Source organism: Notothenia rossii, assembly GCF_949606895.1.
Source record: "Notothenia rossii genome assembly, chromosome: 6".
In the NCBI taxonomy this organism is placed as follows: domain Eukaryota; kingdom Metazoa; phylum Chordata; class Actinopteri; order Perciformes; family Nototheniidae; genus Notothenia; species Notothenia rossii.
The window spans coordinates 76720247-76738959 of record NC_136909.1 but is presented as its reverse complement, the minus strand read 5'-3'; the positions used below and the strand labels follow the sequence as shown (position 1 = coordinate 76738959).

At 44.4% G+C, this 18713-nt stretch overlaps 1 protein-coding gene across 4 annotated transcripts in view; it reads right to left on the bottom strand.

The window, feature by feature from the left end:
* Positions 1–18713, bottom strand: part of LOC307044483 (transcription factor COE3) — a 67217-nt gene that overhangs the window by 2345 nt on the left and 46159 nt on the right. The window contains exons 9-15 of one of the 4 annotated variants that reach the window (XM_079689760.1): positions 18504–18637; positions 18226–18352; positions 7434–7522; positions 2384–2449; positions 2005–2176; positions 1457–1642; positions 867–1034 (exon numbers count right to left, since the gene is read on the bottom strand). In XM_079689760.1, the coding sequence (XP_079545886.1) occupies positions 867–1034; positions 1457–1642; positions 2005–2176; positions 2384–2449; positions 7434–7522; positions 18226–18352; positions 18504–18637 (942 nt within the window). The remainder of the gene's footprint in view (positions 1–866; positions 1035–1456; positions 1643–2004; positions 2177–2383; positions 2450–7433; positions 7523–18225; positions 18353–18503; positions 18638–18713) is intronic. The other 3 variants (XM_079689762.1, XM_079689761.1, XM_079689763.1) reach the window with 3 other exon arrangements.

The following is an 18713-nucleotide window of genomic DNA, read 5'->3' as shown; positions in this document are numbered from 1 at the left end:
TGGCCCAGACTCCCAGGAGACGCGGCCGTGGTGACGGCAGAGCAACAACACGGTCACTTCCCACAATGCCACAGCGCTACAGTACTAGACACTCCTCAGATTGCTTCTATCGCTTCCTATCCTCCCCTCCTCTCTTTATCCTTCACTCCTCGGCACTGAACAGCACATTAGTCCTACATTTCCACATTCCCCAAGTCGTGCCTCCGCGTCATTATCTAAGAGAGATTACGCTAGATCAAAGGTAGCTTCCGTTATTCTACCAAGACCATCTGCTTAGGATATCATTAGCAACTGTACCTCACCCGGAGAGTTTATATATTCAGTACTTTCACACGTTTTAACAATTAGGCGACTAGTGAAGTGCTGGGATGATGTATTATTATATTGCTCTGAGTATATTTGTAGAGTCATGGTTGAAATGCTTTTAAGTTTGCCAGCGCAGATGATGGCAAGGCATTGCTCATTAATTTCTGCACAACATGTATTAATAAGTATGAACGTGTAGCAAGATGAACTTTAATTTCCCACTTCATTAAGCCCAATGTTATTAATCTTGGGGCACACACTACGGCTAAGCTTGTTTTCAAAGTAATCATGTTGGTCATGACACATGCACAAAACCTAATAAACATAATTACTAAAACAATTCGGGGAAGGTCTTTTCCTGCGACATCGGAGGGGATCATTTGTAAGAAAGGGCAACAAGGAGGTTTGTTTGCGTTGCACAGACGGCGGCTTCCAGTCGTGTGGGTGTGTGTGTGTGTGTGTGTGTGTGTGTATAGGCATGCTTTGTGTGTGTGAGTGTGAACTGAAAGGTGTAAATTGGCCTGTCAAAATGCATATATTTGTAATGATTAATCCCTCACCGAACCGGACAGAGGCCTGAGCAGCGGTATCTGACCAGTAGTCCGTAGGGAAGGGATGAGGGGGTGAGGGGGGCTCACCTTGCAGTCCGTTGCCGTTGGCGCTGGTGCAGGAGGGGGGTGGGGAGGCCTGGGGTCGGACCACAGGGGCGAAGGCGCTCTTTTGTTTAACTGCAAAGACGATAGGGAGGGAAAAGGAAGGAAGGAGGGGTGAGAGTGAGAACGTGCTGTGAGTAGTGCCGAGGAGGGAGAGGGCAGTTAAGGTAAGGCTAGGATAGTATTACTGCCGGGGGGGATACACGATCAGTACTCACAGACCCCTACCATCAACATCTCGTCCGGTTGAACAAATACAGGTGGCACACGGAGAAATAAAAAGGGGAATATTCCTGCTACCCTCGGCTACATGTGTGTTCTGCGAAGTACTAAAACTAAACAAGCCCCCGTGAATGAACAGTAATATATTATCACCATCAATAATGTTATAACCCTGTCACGAGTGATTCATAGAAGTGAAAAGGAATGTGGGAGCTGGAATTAAATCAGCAGCAGCTTAGTGCTACTACAGCGTGCGATAGTGGCAAGCTACTCACTTCCATATGGGGAGTTGGCAGAGGATCCGTTGAGGAACCCGGGGGAGCTTGGCACTCCCAGGTTCATACCGGCATTGCCGTAGCCATTCATGCTGTTGCTGACGGAGTTGTAGCCCGACTGCTGGGGGGTGCTGCTGGAGATGTAGCCCCGGGGGGACACGCTGCTGGTGTTCCTGCTGTAGCCCACTGAAAAAGCATGGGTGGGAGATAGAAAAGAAAAATTCATTCATTTCATTCCTACAGAGAAAAGTTCACTTATTACGGTAAATGATCATGGGAATTGACTGCTGCAATCAAGCGTTTTTATATCGGCACATGCTGCAGATGCCAGTTTAATAAGAAATGTGGCACTTAATTGGACCCTTTAACTGCCTATATTAAGGTGAGTGAACCCAGTGTTTAAAAACATAATTTCCATCAATTCTTCTCATTTAAACGAGTGAAAAAAATGTTAATTTTCTAATTTCGCTGCAAAACCCCTGTAATCCCCCTAAGGACCCCACTTTTGAAAACCTCAGATTTGTGATGCCATATCCTTACACACATACCTTGGTCGTTGCCTTGTGACTCAGACACATTGACTGCTAGCTGGCTGCTGAAGGAGTTGACTCCCATCATGCCGTGGGAGGCTGTGTTAGCGAGAGAGGGGATCTGGTTGTGGTTGCGGGGAACGCTGTACAGGGCCTCGGCGATGTCAGCTGCCCTCTTCAGAATGATCTCCTGGAAAGCGTAGAGAAAGCAGCGGTTTCGTTATTTATGTCGTTTTCATAGCTTTGATGCAAGGTTCATGGCTATATGGTTAACACACAACGCATGTAGCCTACAACGTTCCAGATATAGTGATGAAAATACCCTTTGGATATACTATCAGTACATTTTCAATGGTTCCTTATATAGCAGAGGTGTAAGCGGTGTGTGGATACTGACCTGATTGTTGTGGGGCATTCCATACAGAGCCTCCACGAGATCAGCCGCTCTCTTCAGCAGCACCTCCTGATGAGCAAAACAAGAAGCGTCAATGTTAAGACCCAAACTGATTATGTTAAAAAGCTCCTGTGGTCCGCACACTAACAAACAATATCAAAAAACAACATTACACAGCTGGGTCGTGGAGAGCTTTAAAAATGTTTACATATTCAAGCGGCTAAATAAAAGCCACCCTGATTGAACAGGCACCGTTTCGTTTTTTACACAGCACTACCACTTTGCTCCTTCCATCCATGCAGAGCAGTGAATAATGTTCCCTATCTTAATTAAACTGGCATGGTCCTTTAAAAACAACACCTCACCCCTGATTCTGGGCCTCACGTTTGCTCTGGAGTTCAGCGCCGAGTCCCCTCTCTTCAGAACAATAAAGTGAATTAGCTCTGGGTTAATCTAGTTCTGTTGTAATGACATTAAGGAATTTTTCAATTAACCTCTTTGACTGGCTGTTGCAAAGGACTTCACAAATGACTTCCCATCCAGCAAGAGCTGGGTGCTTGTGCCTTGGGGACACGGATGCTCAGGATGTGGTCTTATCCATGTCTGCATGCTTGCCCCCGCTTGACAATGCGGATTAGCTGTGTTGCTTTGGCTCTTAACACTGAAAATGAGTTGGCCCCGGATCCGTTCCCCCCTCTCTGTTTGGGGCTTCCAGCTAGGTGGGGTTTGGCCCGTTTGTGTGTCTTTATCTGCTCTTTGAATTCAGCACTTACAATTAAATCCCTCTCAAGCAACCAGGCTGCTCTCTTTGTTTTCTAGAATACAGAAGGCAATATGCTCTATGAAAACGCTCATCTCCTTTAAGAGTGCATCTAATCTGACAAAGGCAAATTGCAGACATGACTGTTGCGTGTGTTTTTAAAATGCTTGCTTGTTGTCACCTGCTGTAGAGCAGAGATTTGTAGACTGTGCTGTTAGAACTCTGGTTAAAAGCAATGCAAATCTGTCACCAGAAACATCTCAGATGGCGCTTGTTTTCTTCCCACATTCGCCGTGTTTTCTTTTGCGGGCCTCGGTAATTTGTCTGAAGTGTTCCATCACTTGGCAATAGCAGTGTGGGATTAAGACGGCAGCTGCCGTAAATGAATGTAAACACAGCCTTCGCGCCTTCAAACAGCGGCCTCCAAGACTTGGCCTGCATTTCCAAGGCACAGCGTATGTAGTGTTTACGGAGTGTGTGTATGGGCCCTTTCATCCTGAGGAGCATATCTACCACAGCCCTTGATTTATCAAGATGAATCACTGTAGAAGCCACTTCCAGCGTATGCCATGCTCTCTTATAGAAACATATCGCTTAATCCACCCCAAGTTACCGGATGGGTGGCTCTTAGAATGGGCATTTACCTCTGAAATTGGTGTGTATGCTCAACGTTGCATGCATCTAGTTTGCATACAAATAAAGAATTATGGTTGTCGTGAGGCAGGTAGACTAAATGAGAGGACCAGCTGTCTTGATGTGTTCTCATCAGGCAGAACAGATTTCTCTCTCTCTTGCTGAGTGAGATAAAGTGGTTTTCTTTCTTTTTGTCTGCAGTTAATAATTACCAATAATCTATTCTATCATATTTCAAGATCTCCTACATGGCTCTCAATTTTAAACAACAATTAAAGCAATTAAGACTGTCGCATTCGCAAGCCATGTTTCATTCTCTGTAAAACGTCCTCTCCCTCCTTGTCCATATGGTACTTTGCAGCAGTGACATAAGGACAGCTTGGAAAAGGGAGGAGAGAAAAGGATATTGCCTCTCATCCTTAATCTGTCGTTTACCGCGTGGTGTCTTAACTAACCAAGCTGACTCGCAAGGCTATGCTTAAGTGCAACCTAGTCATATCCGAGGATGATGAGAAGTGCTGCACCCAATCAAGGAAGAAGTTTGTTTTCTTCTGACGAGACGCTTTCATGCATATCAGCTCACGCTGTGAATGCGATTAACACGGAATAGTGTTCTGAGGGCATTTCCATGTAAATCTCAATACTACTCCAGCATAAGTGTAATTGGCTTTCTTGTCATGGAGACATATCAGAACACGCCATGTTAAATTGAAACAATTAAAGGCCGCAAATGATTTCTGTTGTTCTGTGACAAATGCGTGACAGATTTCTGCTATTGTTTGCCTTGCTTAGCATAAAGGTCCCGTGTTCAACAACTGTTTAAATGGAGCTGCTCAGATGACAGATCACCTCAGATTTAAAGGCTGCTTTTTTTTTTTTTATTATTGCCAAGAAAGAAATGTGAGGAAACCATAACAAATGATGTGTTATAAAGAATATCTAACAATAAGGAGAAGGGGTCTAAAAGGACTCGGTTGTGATTCTTCAAGCACTAGATTAACATGGATGTTGTATTTATATTATCACAGTTAATAAAAGAGGGCCTAGGTTATGTAGCTTGGAGTGCTAATGCCATTATAAAACTGTAAGGCAATTACTCTGTTAGCTCTAGCCTGAGGTAATGAATGCATTTAGAAGCATAGGGCCATTAGATGAAGGTACTTCAAAGAGCACAGGAAGAGAGATTCATTTAAATACATGGGTAATTGCTTGACATGAACACATTTGTAATATTTTCTCCTTGTGGATTACACAAAGAATTGGAAAAGAATGGGCTTATGCTCATTTTGGGAGGAAAGAAAGGAATCCAAAGCAATCAGCTTAATAATAAAACAATATTGAGTTTCCACTTTTAATTTCATAATGAATCTAATTTGTTACAGAAGAGAGAAATTGAGTGTGATATAATGTGATATCCAGTCTATTTGTCCATTACTGCCAGAGGGCACAAAATGGTATTATAAATTGTCTTTTTTATATTATGAATAGAAAATTGTTTTATAACAAGATCTTAAAAAGGAGGGTGAATTCCAAAGTCTCTGTTCACTTAACGCGATGCCCGCAAACCAATCTCCTTTCTCATCACTTGACTGCTCACACTTATTACTTTCATATTCACTCTGGACTTTGCATTGAATTTTTATATCTCCACTCCTCCCACCGGGTCAGACTGTCATCTACGATGTTGTCTTAGAATTACGAGGTAAACTTCAATCAGAGGCAGCTTCCCCCCTTTTTCTCTGTGTAGCAACAATATTAGCGTGCATCCCTTGCTATCCATGAGCACTCCCATATTGGCTTTCTGTCTCCTTACAATTACCACGTGTCTTACTGGTCCCAGGGAGAAGGCTGGTGGAAATCAATATAGCGCAGTAATATTATCAACTGGAGGGTGAAGTCATGGGAGGGGGGGGGGGGGGGAGGCGGTGAGTGGACTTGGTGTCGATTTGCCTTTCTGCTAATGCACACCGCGCGTCCTCCAGCTTTATCTTCTTTTTATAGAGTCTCCCTACCTCACCTGCACCCTGTAATGGCTGTTTCTATATGCCGTTTCTGTTCTCATTCCAAATGTACATGCCTGCGTCAGCCTGCCACGGGCTGTTTTATTGGGAATGTGCTTTTGACCCCGTGAGCTGACCCTCAGATGGCAAGCTTAACAATGACGAATCACTTGGTGGGATCATTTACATGCCCCCTGAACCCCATATTTGGGTCCATTAGAGAGCAAATCAAATATTTATGTTGTTTATTGGAAGTGCAGGGTTTCATCTCACTCTGTGATTGTTTCATGCAAAGGCTGGGAGAGCGTGCTATATTAAGTGTATGCACGCCCAGGAAACTAATCTTGGGTTCAGTGTCAAAATCTGTCTCAATACCAACAGCGCTTTGTATTCAGGGAAAGAAGTAAGGTTTCTCCGTAATAACGCTGTGTTTAACATTGGTGCCTCTCTTTGTTCTGGAGATTGCACAAAGACTTTATAAAATTGTGTAGACCAGCGATGCCTGCGGAGATAGAGAAAGCCATGTGGATATTAAAGGTAAGTGTACTTTACCTTTTGGTCTACGTTTACAGTTGAAATTAGAGTAACATTTCATGTCTAGGTGTTGTTTCCTGTCTCCACAGGGACTGAGTCTAATTGAAACACTTCATATACTGAAGCAGGAACTAGCTGTGATGTTCCATTTCTCCACATTGCCTTGGTCAAACGTCTATAGCTACCACACAGTCTGTTCTTTATTAAATTGTCCGTTGGACGTTAATGATATTGCTGTGTTGCATGCTGGGATTTAATAGATAAGGTCTTTAAAGGTTTAACAGTATTATTAAAACTCTAAGGTGGCCCCCACTTCACCACATGCCAAGGGGTTTTGAACGTAGTAATCAGTTATATTATTACACTTGACACATCTGGAACGTCAGTCACAGAAATGATTACTGGCAGGGTGGCAATTAGTGAAAACACACAGATAGATTTTATCAATAGGAAATGGAGAGAGTAAAAGAATCCAAGGGAATGAAAAGACTAAAAGAATCAAAGAGTTTCTGAAGGGGAGGGTAATCACAACAAAAATAAAACGTGCACCTTAGTGTTCATGCTCAGGTCTTTCAACATGGCAGCCTATTTATGTGCCACGCCGGTGCGTCTAAAACTGATGTGGCTTTCAACTCCATCACCCAGGTTCAAAGAAAAACAATAAGAAAGCCAAAGCATAATAACATGCAGTCTTTGTCTATTAGCTGCAGTAAGACTAGGGGGTTTACGGCACAGGGTTCTGTAAACAAAAGATTAAACCAAATCGAGCTGCAGAAAATGAAAGGAAAACATGAGTGGGGTAATGAGGGTGCAGACGTTGTTTCTGACCAGATTACCATCTCCACAGACTACTGGAGAGGAAAACGCCTGATTGAGCTATTTTGCCACACAGAGAGTTTACGCCTCTCTCCACACACAAAACCAATACCATTACCATGCTGGTTAGTGGGTAAGCCACATATTTGGAGCAAAGCTGTTACGGTTTTGGGGTCACAGTGCTTCGCCTTGATGGTAATGATGTTTTGTTTATTTGTCACATTCAGAATGTTAAGGCGTTTATAACCAAGCTCTGTTTCTGTGTGCTTGCTGTTCTGTTTTTTCTCTGCTGCAGGGACACTGGACTCACCTTTGGTAACCTCTCAGGATCGCCGGGGTGTCTGGGAATAACCTTCTGCAGCCTCTGGAAACCATAGTCGATGGTTGGCTCATTCAGGGCTGAAAGTAAAAAAAAAAAAAAAAGGGAGAGGAAAGATTAGAACCATTTCAGATTCAATTTTGACCCAGGAAGAAACTAATTGAGAAATCTGTTAGAGTTTACAGAACAAAAGTCATTTCAGAATGCCTAATTTCAAAGAGACCTCAGGGGTGAAGAGATGTTTTATGAAACATCAGGGGGGCAAGTGATGGAAACTGACACGGGTTCCTCTGACACTCATGTCACTGAGTGTTATTCCATTAACAGCAGTGATGACCTACATCAGTCTGAGAATCCTTCAGAGGGACCCTCCCATCTTTTTTATCTGCTTGAGAATATTGACTACAGCAAACTACATAGCGGGGGTCTTTTAATCTAACCGAGCTTTAATAATCTGTGAAAGGCTGTCCACACATTGATCTAGTGTAAGTTGCTGTCATTTCACCCTTCTGCACCAACTGTACTGCAACACTGGGCCCGTGAAATACGGCGGGAGATCCCATGGAGCCATTAATCTCTCCCACCCCTCAAATAGTAATCTGGGGCATGAGGCATATTGGGCGATGAATCAGAGGCACAAAGTAAATGAATCATAACCCAGACTTTGGTGAGAGCAGGGCGTTTTATGTCTGACAGTCCTAATGGGTAATTGAAGGCTTCCTTACAGCTCCGCCTGATTCTAAACAATCATGTGCACACTCATAGGCAGGACCTGCTGGGAGGGAGGGCAGAGGAGAGAAGGAGGGGAGGAAAGGAGGAGAGCAGTGTAAAAGGGGGAAGGAACGACTTAATAGAGAACATCAGTTCTCAATGTAGATATCATTTTCAGGAGAGTAACTCCACCGAGCAAGGCGCTTCATAAATCAATGGCTTTCTATGGAGACTAATAAGAGCTGCCTGCCTCTATTCATTGTTCAGCCTGTAATTTGGCCCATCACTCATTACTCAGCATGTAATTTCAGCATTAACACCGCACAGCTCGCTGAACCTGCTGAACACCAGAGAATGTGAAAGCAAACGAACGCCCCCCCGCACACACACACAAACACACACACAGGCAGGGCCACTGAAGCACGAGCCGGGGAGTCATGGCTGGAAAATGAACATTCATATGTCTCACTTTTTCTTTTGTTCCCTCTCATCTAAATACACATGCAAGCATGCTCACACACAAACTGCACCCACTCACGCATAAATACAGTCATGTACAAACACATGCACCACTTCTGCCAAAACCTGAATACAGTAATTGCCAGCTCGACCGTGATCAAATGGAGCAATTATGTGTTCAAGCATGGACAATGTGAGGTGCTAATCGATAGAAAGGATCTAGCTTGCAGATACAGTGGTATACGGCCCTATTTGACGCGCACACCTGAATAAACCCCACGCCACATCAACATACACTGCTGGAAATCTGATTTGACATGTCATCATGTGTTCCGGAACGACAAAGGTCCGCTTCGCAATGTGGGGGGACCGCCATCTTCTCCTTAATAAAGGATTGATCTGCCTTATTGATCGTACATGACAAGGCTGTAGCAAGGAATTTGCCCCTTTCTTTTGTTATTTCCACCCCCTTTCTTATCTATGCACTCCGGCAGACCCATACATGTGTACACACACCGGCGGAGCATGCATAGTGAGTGTGTGTGTGTATGTGTCTGTGTGTCTGTGTCTGTGTCTGTGTCTGTGTGTGTGTGTGTGTGTGTGTGTGTGTGTGTGTGTGTGTGTGTGTGTGTGTGTGTGTGTGTGTGTGTGTGTGTGTGTGTGTGTGTGTGTGTGTGTGTGTGTGTGTGTGTGTGTGTGTGTGTGTGTGTGTGTGTGTGTGTGTGTGTGTGTGTGTGTGTGTGTGTGTGTGTGTGTGTGTGTGTGTGTGTGAGTGTGAGAGAGCGAGAATGCACATGCCCGGTTGAGAGTGAATGTGCACGGCAGCCCTGCCAGACCCCGCTGCTCAGTGTGATGTAAATTGTGTATGTGTAAAAAGCACTCCATAATCAGGCCATCCATCATCAGAGGCTGTCAGTGGGCTCTCTCAGGGTGATACATCACGCTCTCCTGTCCTCTGCCTCAGCTGGGGCCTACACAACCCGCCAGGCATGCTGGGAACACAGCCGGAGAGACGTACAGTACAGGACGAGCCCTAGGTTAGGAGAGGTGTTCTGTTTGATGTGCCTTTCCAATGATAATGATGCCCCCACTGTACAAACGGACCTGAGAATGATGATGTGTGGAGGGTATAGTATCCTTTCCTATCCTGTAGTTTAGACTGAATCCGAGTCTGTTACAGTTTATACACAGTACTAAATGCCTACATATGGAGGAATTTACATCCACATTTACATTTAAAACATGGCTCAATGTTCTGCAGTCGCAGTCCGAGCGTCAGGCATGATCTCCACATGTCGACATGTCGCCATCTCATCTATCATGGAGATGATCTTTGTAACAACCCCGGCGTAATGAAATTGGTGACACAGGCCGCCATCTGCTATTGATTTCATGCAAATGCTTTTGACAGCTGATGGAGACTTGCATTAGCGCTAAACGGTGCTGTCAGTTGATGAGTTGACAGTTCTGTAGTCATACCATGTACACTGGTGCAGACAGACACAGACAATGTCAATAATCCTGTAAGAGCTGCTGATGATATATACTGAGCACTTATATTCAATCTGGACAATAAATGTGTTATGTGTGTATTCATCGCATCGCTCCGCACATTTTTTCTTCCAGTCAAAGATTTTCTTTCATCTGCTGAGCTTTCACAAGAGTCATTGGGGCTGCTCTTCCTACTTTTTCTTACACCACACACATTGACAGTAGCCACCCCCCCCCCCCCTTCCCCTTTAGCTGTCCCCTCTCCACCCTATGTCTTTTTTTTTTTTTAATCCTTGGCACATCATTATGTTCCGGCTTCACACTCTGTCGTAAACTTTACTCTCTTCTAAAGATATAAGCGGCAAATCTAGCTGCTCCGAGATGCCCTTGCATGCCAGAATTAGTTTGGCCCTCGCCGTCCTTCCAGCACAATATGGTGAACGAAGGGTGGGGTGAGGGTGTGGAAGAAGTGTGTGTGTGTGTGTGTCCCTCTTACCCCTTCTGCTAAGGGTCTCAGTCGCTGCAAGGAAACATGAAACCCTCCACACACATCCCATAAATCCTGCCCTGGGTGGGGAGTCTAGCCGAAGGGGAGGAGGGACCGATGAAGGTAGGGGGGAGCTAAGGGGGGGTATGATAGGGGTTGGTGTAGAGTGGAGGGGGTCGCTGGCACGTTCCAGTCACGCCCGCTTCCCGGCTCGCGGCCAATCAATACCACTTTCCTGTTTTAGAGGCGGGTAATTATGAGGTGGAGAGATTGTGTGAACTCTCACCCCTGCTGCATTACTCGCCTGATATTAAGATAAATTGCCTGATTTTGGGTAAACATATGCTGCAATTCAAACTGTCAGCACTGGTTTGCTCAGGGATAATTTGTATTGATCTCCTGGCTTCTTCCCCATTTTGCTTACTGACCTCATGGATAATTAGAGAAAAAGAGACACGGGGAGCTAAGGCAGGGCTTGCATTTGAATACTTTGCAGGAGAGATGAAGAGCACATGGGAAGGGGGGCCGAGGGAGCATTATGGACTAATAGAATTTTCATTTTCTCTCATTTTCTTTGCAGATTTAGACAGGTTGCATGCTTTGTTCAATTACAACGCGTATATCTTGTTCCCTGCCTGCGCTGCATATGCAGACCTATATTTGTTCATAGATCTGTTTCCATGGTTTTAGTTCAGAAATGATTACAATTTAACAAAAGCAATAAGACAGCAAAGTGACAGCAAATACGTTTTAAATTGAACAACTGGTAACTAAAAGAGATATTGTAAAGGAATATGGCAACTCATTTCCATTAAAAAAAGGAAACTTGCTCCTTCCTCGCGTAGGTTTAGAATATGTTTTTATGAATATTTCAGTAAATGTCTCACTCTAGAGAGTAAATGATCATGTTTCAGAATATGAAGAAAAGGAATGCATGACTCGGTGTGCAGCTGTGACCATATCCATTCCAATTTTCAATATCACGCATGCGTACGCGGGTTCATGGCAGGGTTTCAGTGAAATTCTTCCGCCTGGAATGTGCACTTCCCAATCTTATTTTGATCTGACGCTTTAGTCTTTCCGTTCCATCATGCTACTAAAACACATTTTCCCTGAGAGCTCCTTAGCTGCCCCTGCTAGCCACTTCACTTAAAATGTAGAGTGGCTGGCGTGTACATGGCATCAGAGTGTGGTCTGCTGCTCCTTCTCCATGTTCTCTAGAAATAGGACATGAGTAACCGCTCCACAGGAACAGTGTAACATGGCCGACGTTGGCAGCCAGAAGTGCTTACATGGCAATACTACTGTGCCCTGGGTCTATATGGAAGTGGATTGAACACATGTATTGACTTACAGTATCTGGGTATAAACATGGGGAAATGTTTGAGCAAAGCAGTAAATTTAAGGGAAATTGTTCCTTGTTAAGTCTATGAGGCTGAATGGAAGCTTGCACAGAGTACTAGCATTCCTGCCAGCCATTACAGCTTATTACGATAACTCTATCTTTCCAGGAGATAAAAACCTAGCCTTGTTGCCATTTGCCAGCTATTACTTTCGCTAATTATACTTAACTGCTTCGAGCTTATCTCCACTCCTCCTACACCATTGAGCAGTTATTTTTTTCTTTCCCCTTAACACAAATTAGAGGTGGAGTGGGAGTTGGAAAGGGGGAGACAGATAAACAGCGCAGGCAGAAGTTCATTCAAGTGTTATTGCATTTGTGACTTGTCAAACTGAAGCCTGCTAGGCACCTGCGGTCTGTTCAATGGTTGCAGTTCAGAACGGCATCAACACACGTAATGACCTTGTCTCGCTTCTAGTCTTCTGGAGATATTTAGAGAGTAAAAACTCTTCTCGGTGATACTGTCAGGAGTTCAATTTGAATAGTGTGCGCACAAAGAAGGCAGAAGTCATGCTGCTGCTTCACAGTAGATATGTTCCAGTGTTGAGAAAATTGAAAACATGCATGCAGATGTAGAGTCCATCTTTAAAAGTGAAAAAACAAACCACGCCAAATTGGAATTTTCACAGCAAACCCACGCAAAGCAAACCTCATCTGCTTTACCACTGACCATATCACCTCCATCCACTGCAGCCTGTTACCACTGAGTGATTCCATCTCCAGTAGTCTCAAGATGAACAGGAAATTAAAATTTCAAAGATCTGCAGTTAGGATAAATCAATGGAGACAGATCAATGTTCATTGAAATTTCATGAACTTTGAGCCAATACAGATGAAAAAAAAGCTAGACAGTTACAGTCTCCAGCAGATATTGCTCCTGCAACAGATAAAATGTAATTAACACGGTTAAAAGGGAGCAATGTTACAGATTGCACATCCATAATTTCAGACTCCCTTCATATCGGCTGTATTATTAGAAAGGGCCAAAGACACCTGTTCAATCCTCTTAGATGACATCTAAAGTATGTGTGCCACTTCTCTAAGGACGCCGGCGGACTTTCACACATTACCGGCCAACAGAAATCAAATGGGTTCCCTTCACAGCTGATTGCAAGCGCAAATTAATATTGTAAAATGAAGATCAATACATGGACGGGGCACAGATCGATGACGGCTAAATTACGGCCGCGTTTTCCCCCTCATTCAAGATGAGTTGTGTTTTCCTCTCAAAGTCAATACCGTGCTGCCTCCCTCATTCATTTCTCAATAAACTTGCCGATGAATTTCAATCAAAATGCGGCAGAGGAGGAGGGGCTGTGTGGAGTTCTTTTAAAGCCCGTTGGGTGTGGATCATACTGAAAATGGGGCCAGAAGAGGGGGTGGAGGAAGGAGGAGGGGAGAGATCCTCGTCTATCAAGAGCCCTCCCTCCCTGTTTCCTCTGTCTATCTTTCCTATGGCAGAGGACTGATGCTGTGACTTACTGAGGACAATCCATTTTAAGAGCCATTAGAAAACAGACCTCTAACGATACTGTGGGACAAAAAGTGGGTCCAATTAAAATTAAATCAATGAATACCATCCTTACTTGGAGCGGGAAAAAAAACACAGCCATACTTTCATTTTTCTCTTGAAAGATACCCACAATATGTTTCACAGAGAGGTGTAATGGGGGAAAATACATGCTCAACTGCAAGTACTTATTTCAATCAATTTCCCGGAGCTGGATTTCACAGGTCACTTGCTGATAACACGCTGTGGAATAATGCCACAGTGTGCTTCTCAAAGCCTACCTGACAAGCTGCCTGACAGTGGGGGAGTGCGAGCACGTGTCACGTCAGCCCTCTAATTGGACACAAGGACCTTCCTCCGTGGAACCTTGTCGCGCTCCACACAAACTCACAAGGCCTTCAAACCGGGCCCATCTAACTTGGCAACGAGTGTCTGCTCCACTCCTGTGGAGCTGGTGCTAAATACCACAGTTGTAATGAGACAGGCAGGTATTGGGACATGGCTAGTGGATAACATGCTTTGACACATGCTAAATCTGTTGTGCCAACTGGTTACAAGCAACTTGACTGTGGCGATGACATTTATACATTTTATCCTCACTCACAGCACTTCATTCTGCAGGGTGAATTAAAAAAACGGAATAAATAAGATTAAAAAACGTCTCAGGAATTTCAAATGTACAACGCTCATATGGAGCATTTCGTGTGTGTTTGTGAGTCCTCCTCTAAACTTGTTTACATACCTCTTTGAATGCCTTTGATTATAGCATATCTTTACTGTAGGCCACACCCCATCACTGACCAGTAACCAACAGGGTACCAAACCCAACCCTGCAGGACAGGAAATGAAAAGGAAGCTCTCCATCTGATCAGCTTCTGAGTCTGGGACTTCAAAGTGACTGCAGGGTGGAGAGGAGACGTAAGGATAGGCCCGAGTCACAGGCCCAACAGCACAGGGCCTATCTGATGTGCTGCGATAAAGGCGTGTTTGTTTATTTAGTTTTTTTTTAGGGAAGAGGAGGGTCCAAGACTACATAACAATTTTCTAAGAGTGGAAAAGGAAGTGAGTTTGATTTTGGTTTGAAGAACTGGAAATCACTATTTATATGTCGGATCTGCTGAGTTAAGTCTTCCTATTCAGTTTGGGAAGACATGGAAATGCACTTTTTTTTTTTTTTAAATAAATTGTTGAGGCTTAACTAAAAATAAACCTTAAGACTAATGAACATCTTCCTTTTCCATCCCTTACAAGGTTGACATTTCTTGATCTTCACCAGTATTGAGTGAAGCACACATGACCTCTTTGTCCTTATGTTGATGAATGACTGCCTCATACCCATTTTGTCAGATTTTGGTGCAGTGGAGTCGATAGCGTCACCTTGACGAGGAAAGTTTGTGATCCATCAGCCCTCAAGGCTGTCTGGCCTCAACTAAAGCCTGGCAAGAGCAGCTCACTGTATGGGGCATCTACTCCATCCAAAATCCTTCACCCAGTGTGCTCCGCTCTTGTGAGGTCGAACGAGTGGCTCTTATTACTGCCGCTTTACAGTGAGGGAAAAAAAAAAAAAGAAGAAAAAAAACACTTGACTTGTACTAATAGCTGCGAAGCCATGCTGGTCACCAAAGGTCTGAAGACGAAGCACCCTGTCAGTGCCCAGCTTGGGAAATTAGCAAATAATGTTCCCTTCCCCCTGACAAATGTGTGACAGCTCGCCTTCGCCAATCATTCTCTCCTAACGTTATGATGCATGTCCTGGATCCCCACTGGAGGATACAGGCGAAGTTTACTGACCCTCAATTTACCCATGACAAATGGGGTCTCTGTAAATGTGCGTTTTCTGGGGCGCGGAAGGGGTTCATTTTAAGCAATCCTGGTTATGTGGATGTCACTGATTAGGATAAATAGAGGCTGAGTGTGTTAGGACTGCTTGCAGAACCATATTACCAAGGGCCTGCACGGTCGCCCCTGGAGGGACGCTCTTGTGGAAACTTGGCCAAGATAGAAAACCAAAAGCTCTGATGCAATTAGGAGCTTAAATTGGATGAATTGTACGCTCAAAGTTTTTATTTATGATTTACTCCTTCATACAGCACTTTAAGTACTCAGTCAAAAAGGTTAGGATGGCGCAAATGAGACGGAAAATTGAGACGTTTTGTTTAAGAAATAATCTGATCTGATCAAACCAGCAAATACTGTTTGCAGTGCTTAATAAAGTGTAAAGTATAATAAAGTATTGACCTCGGGAACAGCCAGGATTTCTCCTTTTGATTTTCTACAACCTTGCTGGCAGCTGGACCAATGGATAACCAATACATGGATTAGACAGAGGACCCGCTGGCAAGCTCCAAGGGACAACATTTTGTTAGAAGGGAAAAAAGGTATTAGACAATAAAATAAAAAGCCAACATGTCTTTTCTCTAAAAGGTTGTCAATTAAAGTACAAATATAGGCTCCTTGAAGCAGTCAGTAAACTACAGCCTGCTAAAGTTTTATATAGTATGTCTATTTGTCTCATTAGTGTTTTAAACGTTCAATAGTCAATGCCAACAGGATTATTTGACATACATTACAGGGTGCTCTCTTTCTGAGAATGGATTGTGAGTGTTGGAGCCGTTCCAGGGCACTAGCCCGAGTGAGGACGTGTCCCTTTGCTGTTGGAATTGGCTGCAGTCTCCTCCGTGTTGACTCTTGGTAATGTGTGATAATTTCTTAAATTGAGTGAGTTAAATCTTCACAATTAGGGTGGTGGTGCAAGAAGAGTCAACATGAAAAAAAAGGTCTAAAAGGGCACTCCTCTCAAGCGGTGCTCTTAAGTCACGCTTGCAGCCATTCGCTTTGATAACTAGACCTTTGATATGCACATGTTGCTCTCCAATATGACACTGTGCCTTTCAGACGGCACTGTGGCACTACAGTACATGCCCTTTAAGGCCCAGGTAATTTGCTATTGTAACTCCGGATCATTTCAAACCTACTCGCTCATGTAGTGGCAATTTCTTTTCAAGTGCCATCTCAAAAAAAGAAAAGCTATGATTTGAAAGGTTTCCCTCTTTAATACATGATTCACTCTCTTGTGCTCAATGCATCAGCCCATTCACATTTTAATGTCAGAGAGAAGTAGCTAACATCCTTTCATCTAGCAATTACAGCACATATGGAATCAGTGGTACCTAATTGTAGCGTTATGCATTCTGCTCTCTTTAACGGTTTCTTTCTCTCAAGCGTCAACCCTTGTACAATCAGGGTGAGCCTCACAGGGAATAGCAGAGCAGAGGAGCCGGACCTGTCTATTCGTGACTTTCTCTTTTAATTCAGCGCACTAATCAATTGTACCACCATTGCCTCCAGGGGTAATTGTATCTTTATACTAACTGGAAGTGAGTAGGAACCCAGGGAAGACAGAGAGGAAGAATGGGATGGGGTGGGGGGGGGGGGGGGGGGTTGAAAAATCAACAAAGATAGAGAGAAGGGGACACGTTTCCCCAGTAAAACCTGATGGTAATCATCCCAATCCGCTTAGCCTCTGTGACTAATGGGGTCTGTTCTTAAGGGACCTGGTACTTTCACCAGGGTGCTATAGAAGCCATTAATGTCTTAACTTATACACCTTCTCAGGGCTGTGCAGTAACACATGTACACACGCACTCACTCACACACTTTTTTTTCCTCTCGTTCGCTCTCACGCGCTCCCGCAAACAGACACACACACACTTACGCAGCCACACTACACTCCTGTTTCATTATCCTGGTGCCTTGTTGGCCTCTGCTCCGCTCCTGCTAGGGAGGTTAAATGCAGGAGAGCTAGGCCAGACTGCACGGTTGGAGGAGAAGGGGACGGATGGCTGGGGGTGGTAGAGGTGGTTTTTGGGGAGCGAGAGAGGGGGGACTTGATGAGAAACAGCTGCCCCAGGATGGAGGGGTCTGGATGGGGGTTTCCGATGGGGAGGGTGTGGGGGGGCTGGGGGTCCAGCCACACACTTTGCAATTCTACTGCGCTCAAGGCCAGGGCTGTGCTGGAGGCCTGGGGGAAGTGAGAGTGCTTTGACGCTTTTCCCCCTGTTTCATACTGCCCATCAGAGTTAGAACAGACAGAGGCTTCCAGGTCAGACAGGCTCCGACCCCCGCAACCTCTGTCTCCTCGCCAATGATGACAGATAAGACCACCACTTCCTTCTGTTAGCCAAGATAATTAGATCCCTTACTTATAGTGTGACACACACACCCTTTCCGCCTCACACACTCTCTCGCCTCCTTCTCTCCCATGAATTCATATTCAACACACATGAGAATAACTTTCAGGCACACTCGTGCACTTAACGTGGATATTGCTTTTCTAATCTGATTCATAAAAAAATGAAACCATATTTTGCTTTACAAAATCAACCAATTAGCAGAAAGCATTATCTGTCTCAGTACAGGCAGATACAGAGAATTGGCAGAATGAGATATCCTGACAGCTTGAGTCTAACAGAGCTTGGCAGCGCCCTCGTATGATGGCAGGTCAGAGGGGGATCGAGTTGCACTTGTAGGAGCCCCTCCACGAAACACCTTTTCCCTAGCAGTGCAGATCTCACACTTTTAACATTCAGCAAGCGGGGCCCTGGTTAGTTCATTATTAGGACTCGGGGCTGAGGGCTCCATCCAGATCCAGACAGACGGAGAGGGGGGGGGGGGTACAAGAGAATTCTGTAGAAAAGAGCTAGAGTAAGGTTTTTTGACTTACCAGTATAGACAAATCTCCCAGGGGCACCTTTGCAGAACTGCTTGGACTTGTAGGACAGCGTGACTTCCACGACACCAGGGATGTGCCGAGGTGGAGTCTGGACACGGATGGCGTGGGGAGTTATCAGCTGTATTACACAGGAAACAGAAAAATAAATAATGATCCCAAACCAAAGAGTGCTGTTGCAATACAGGGTAAAAAAGTGAAATAAAAAAGTAATTAATTTTTAACTCTATGATTGAATTTAAATCAAATCTATAACAAAATCTCCATCATACCTCGCTCCATACGAGCATGGTGCCAAACACGACTTGTAGGCCATCAAAGAAGTTGTCCCCTATGATGATGACAGTGGCTCCTCCAGTGGTCCATCCTTCACTCGGGCTGATAGCTTTGATGCACGGGGTGGCTGCTTATCCAAGACAAAAGAGAAAGGGCCAATTCAGCACCTGAGATTCCACACTCTGTCCCATGTCTCTTTCTGTACA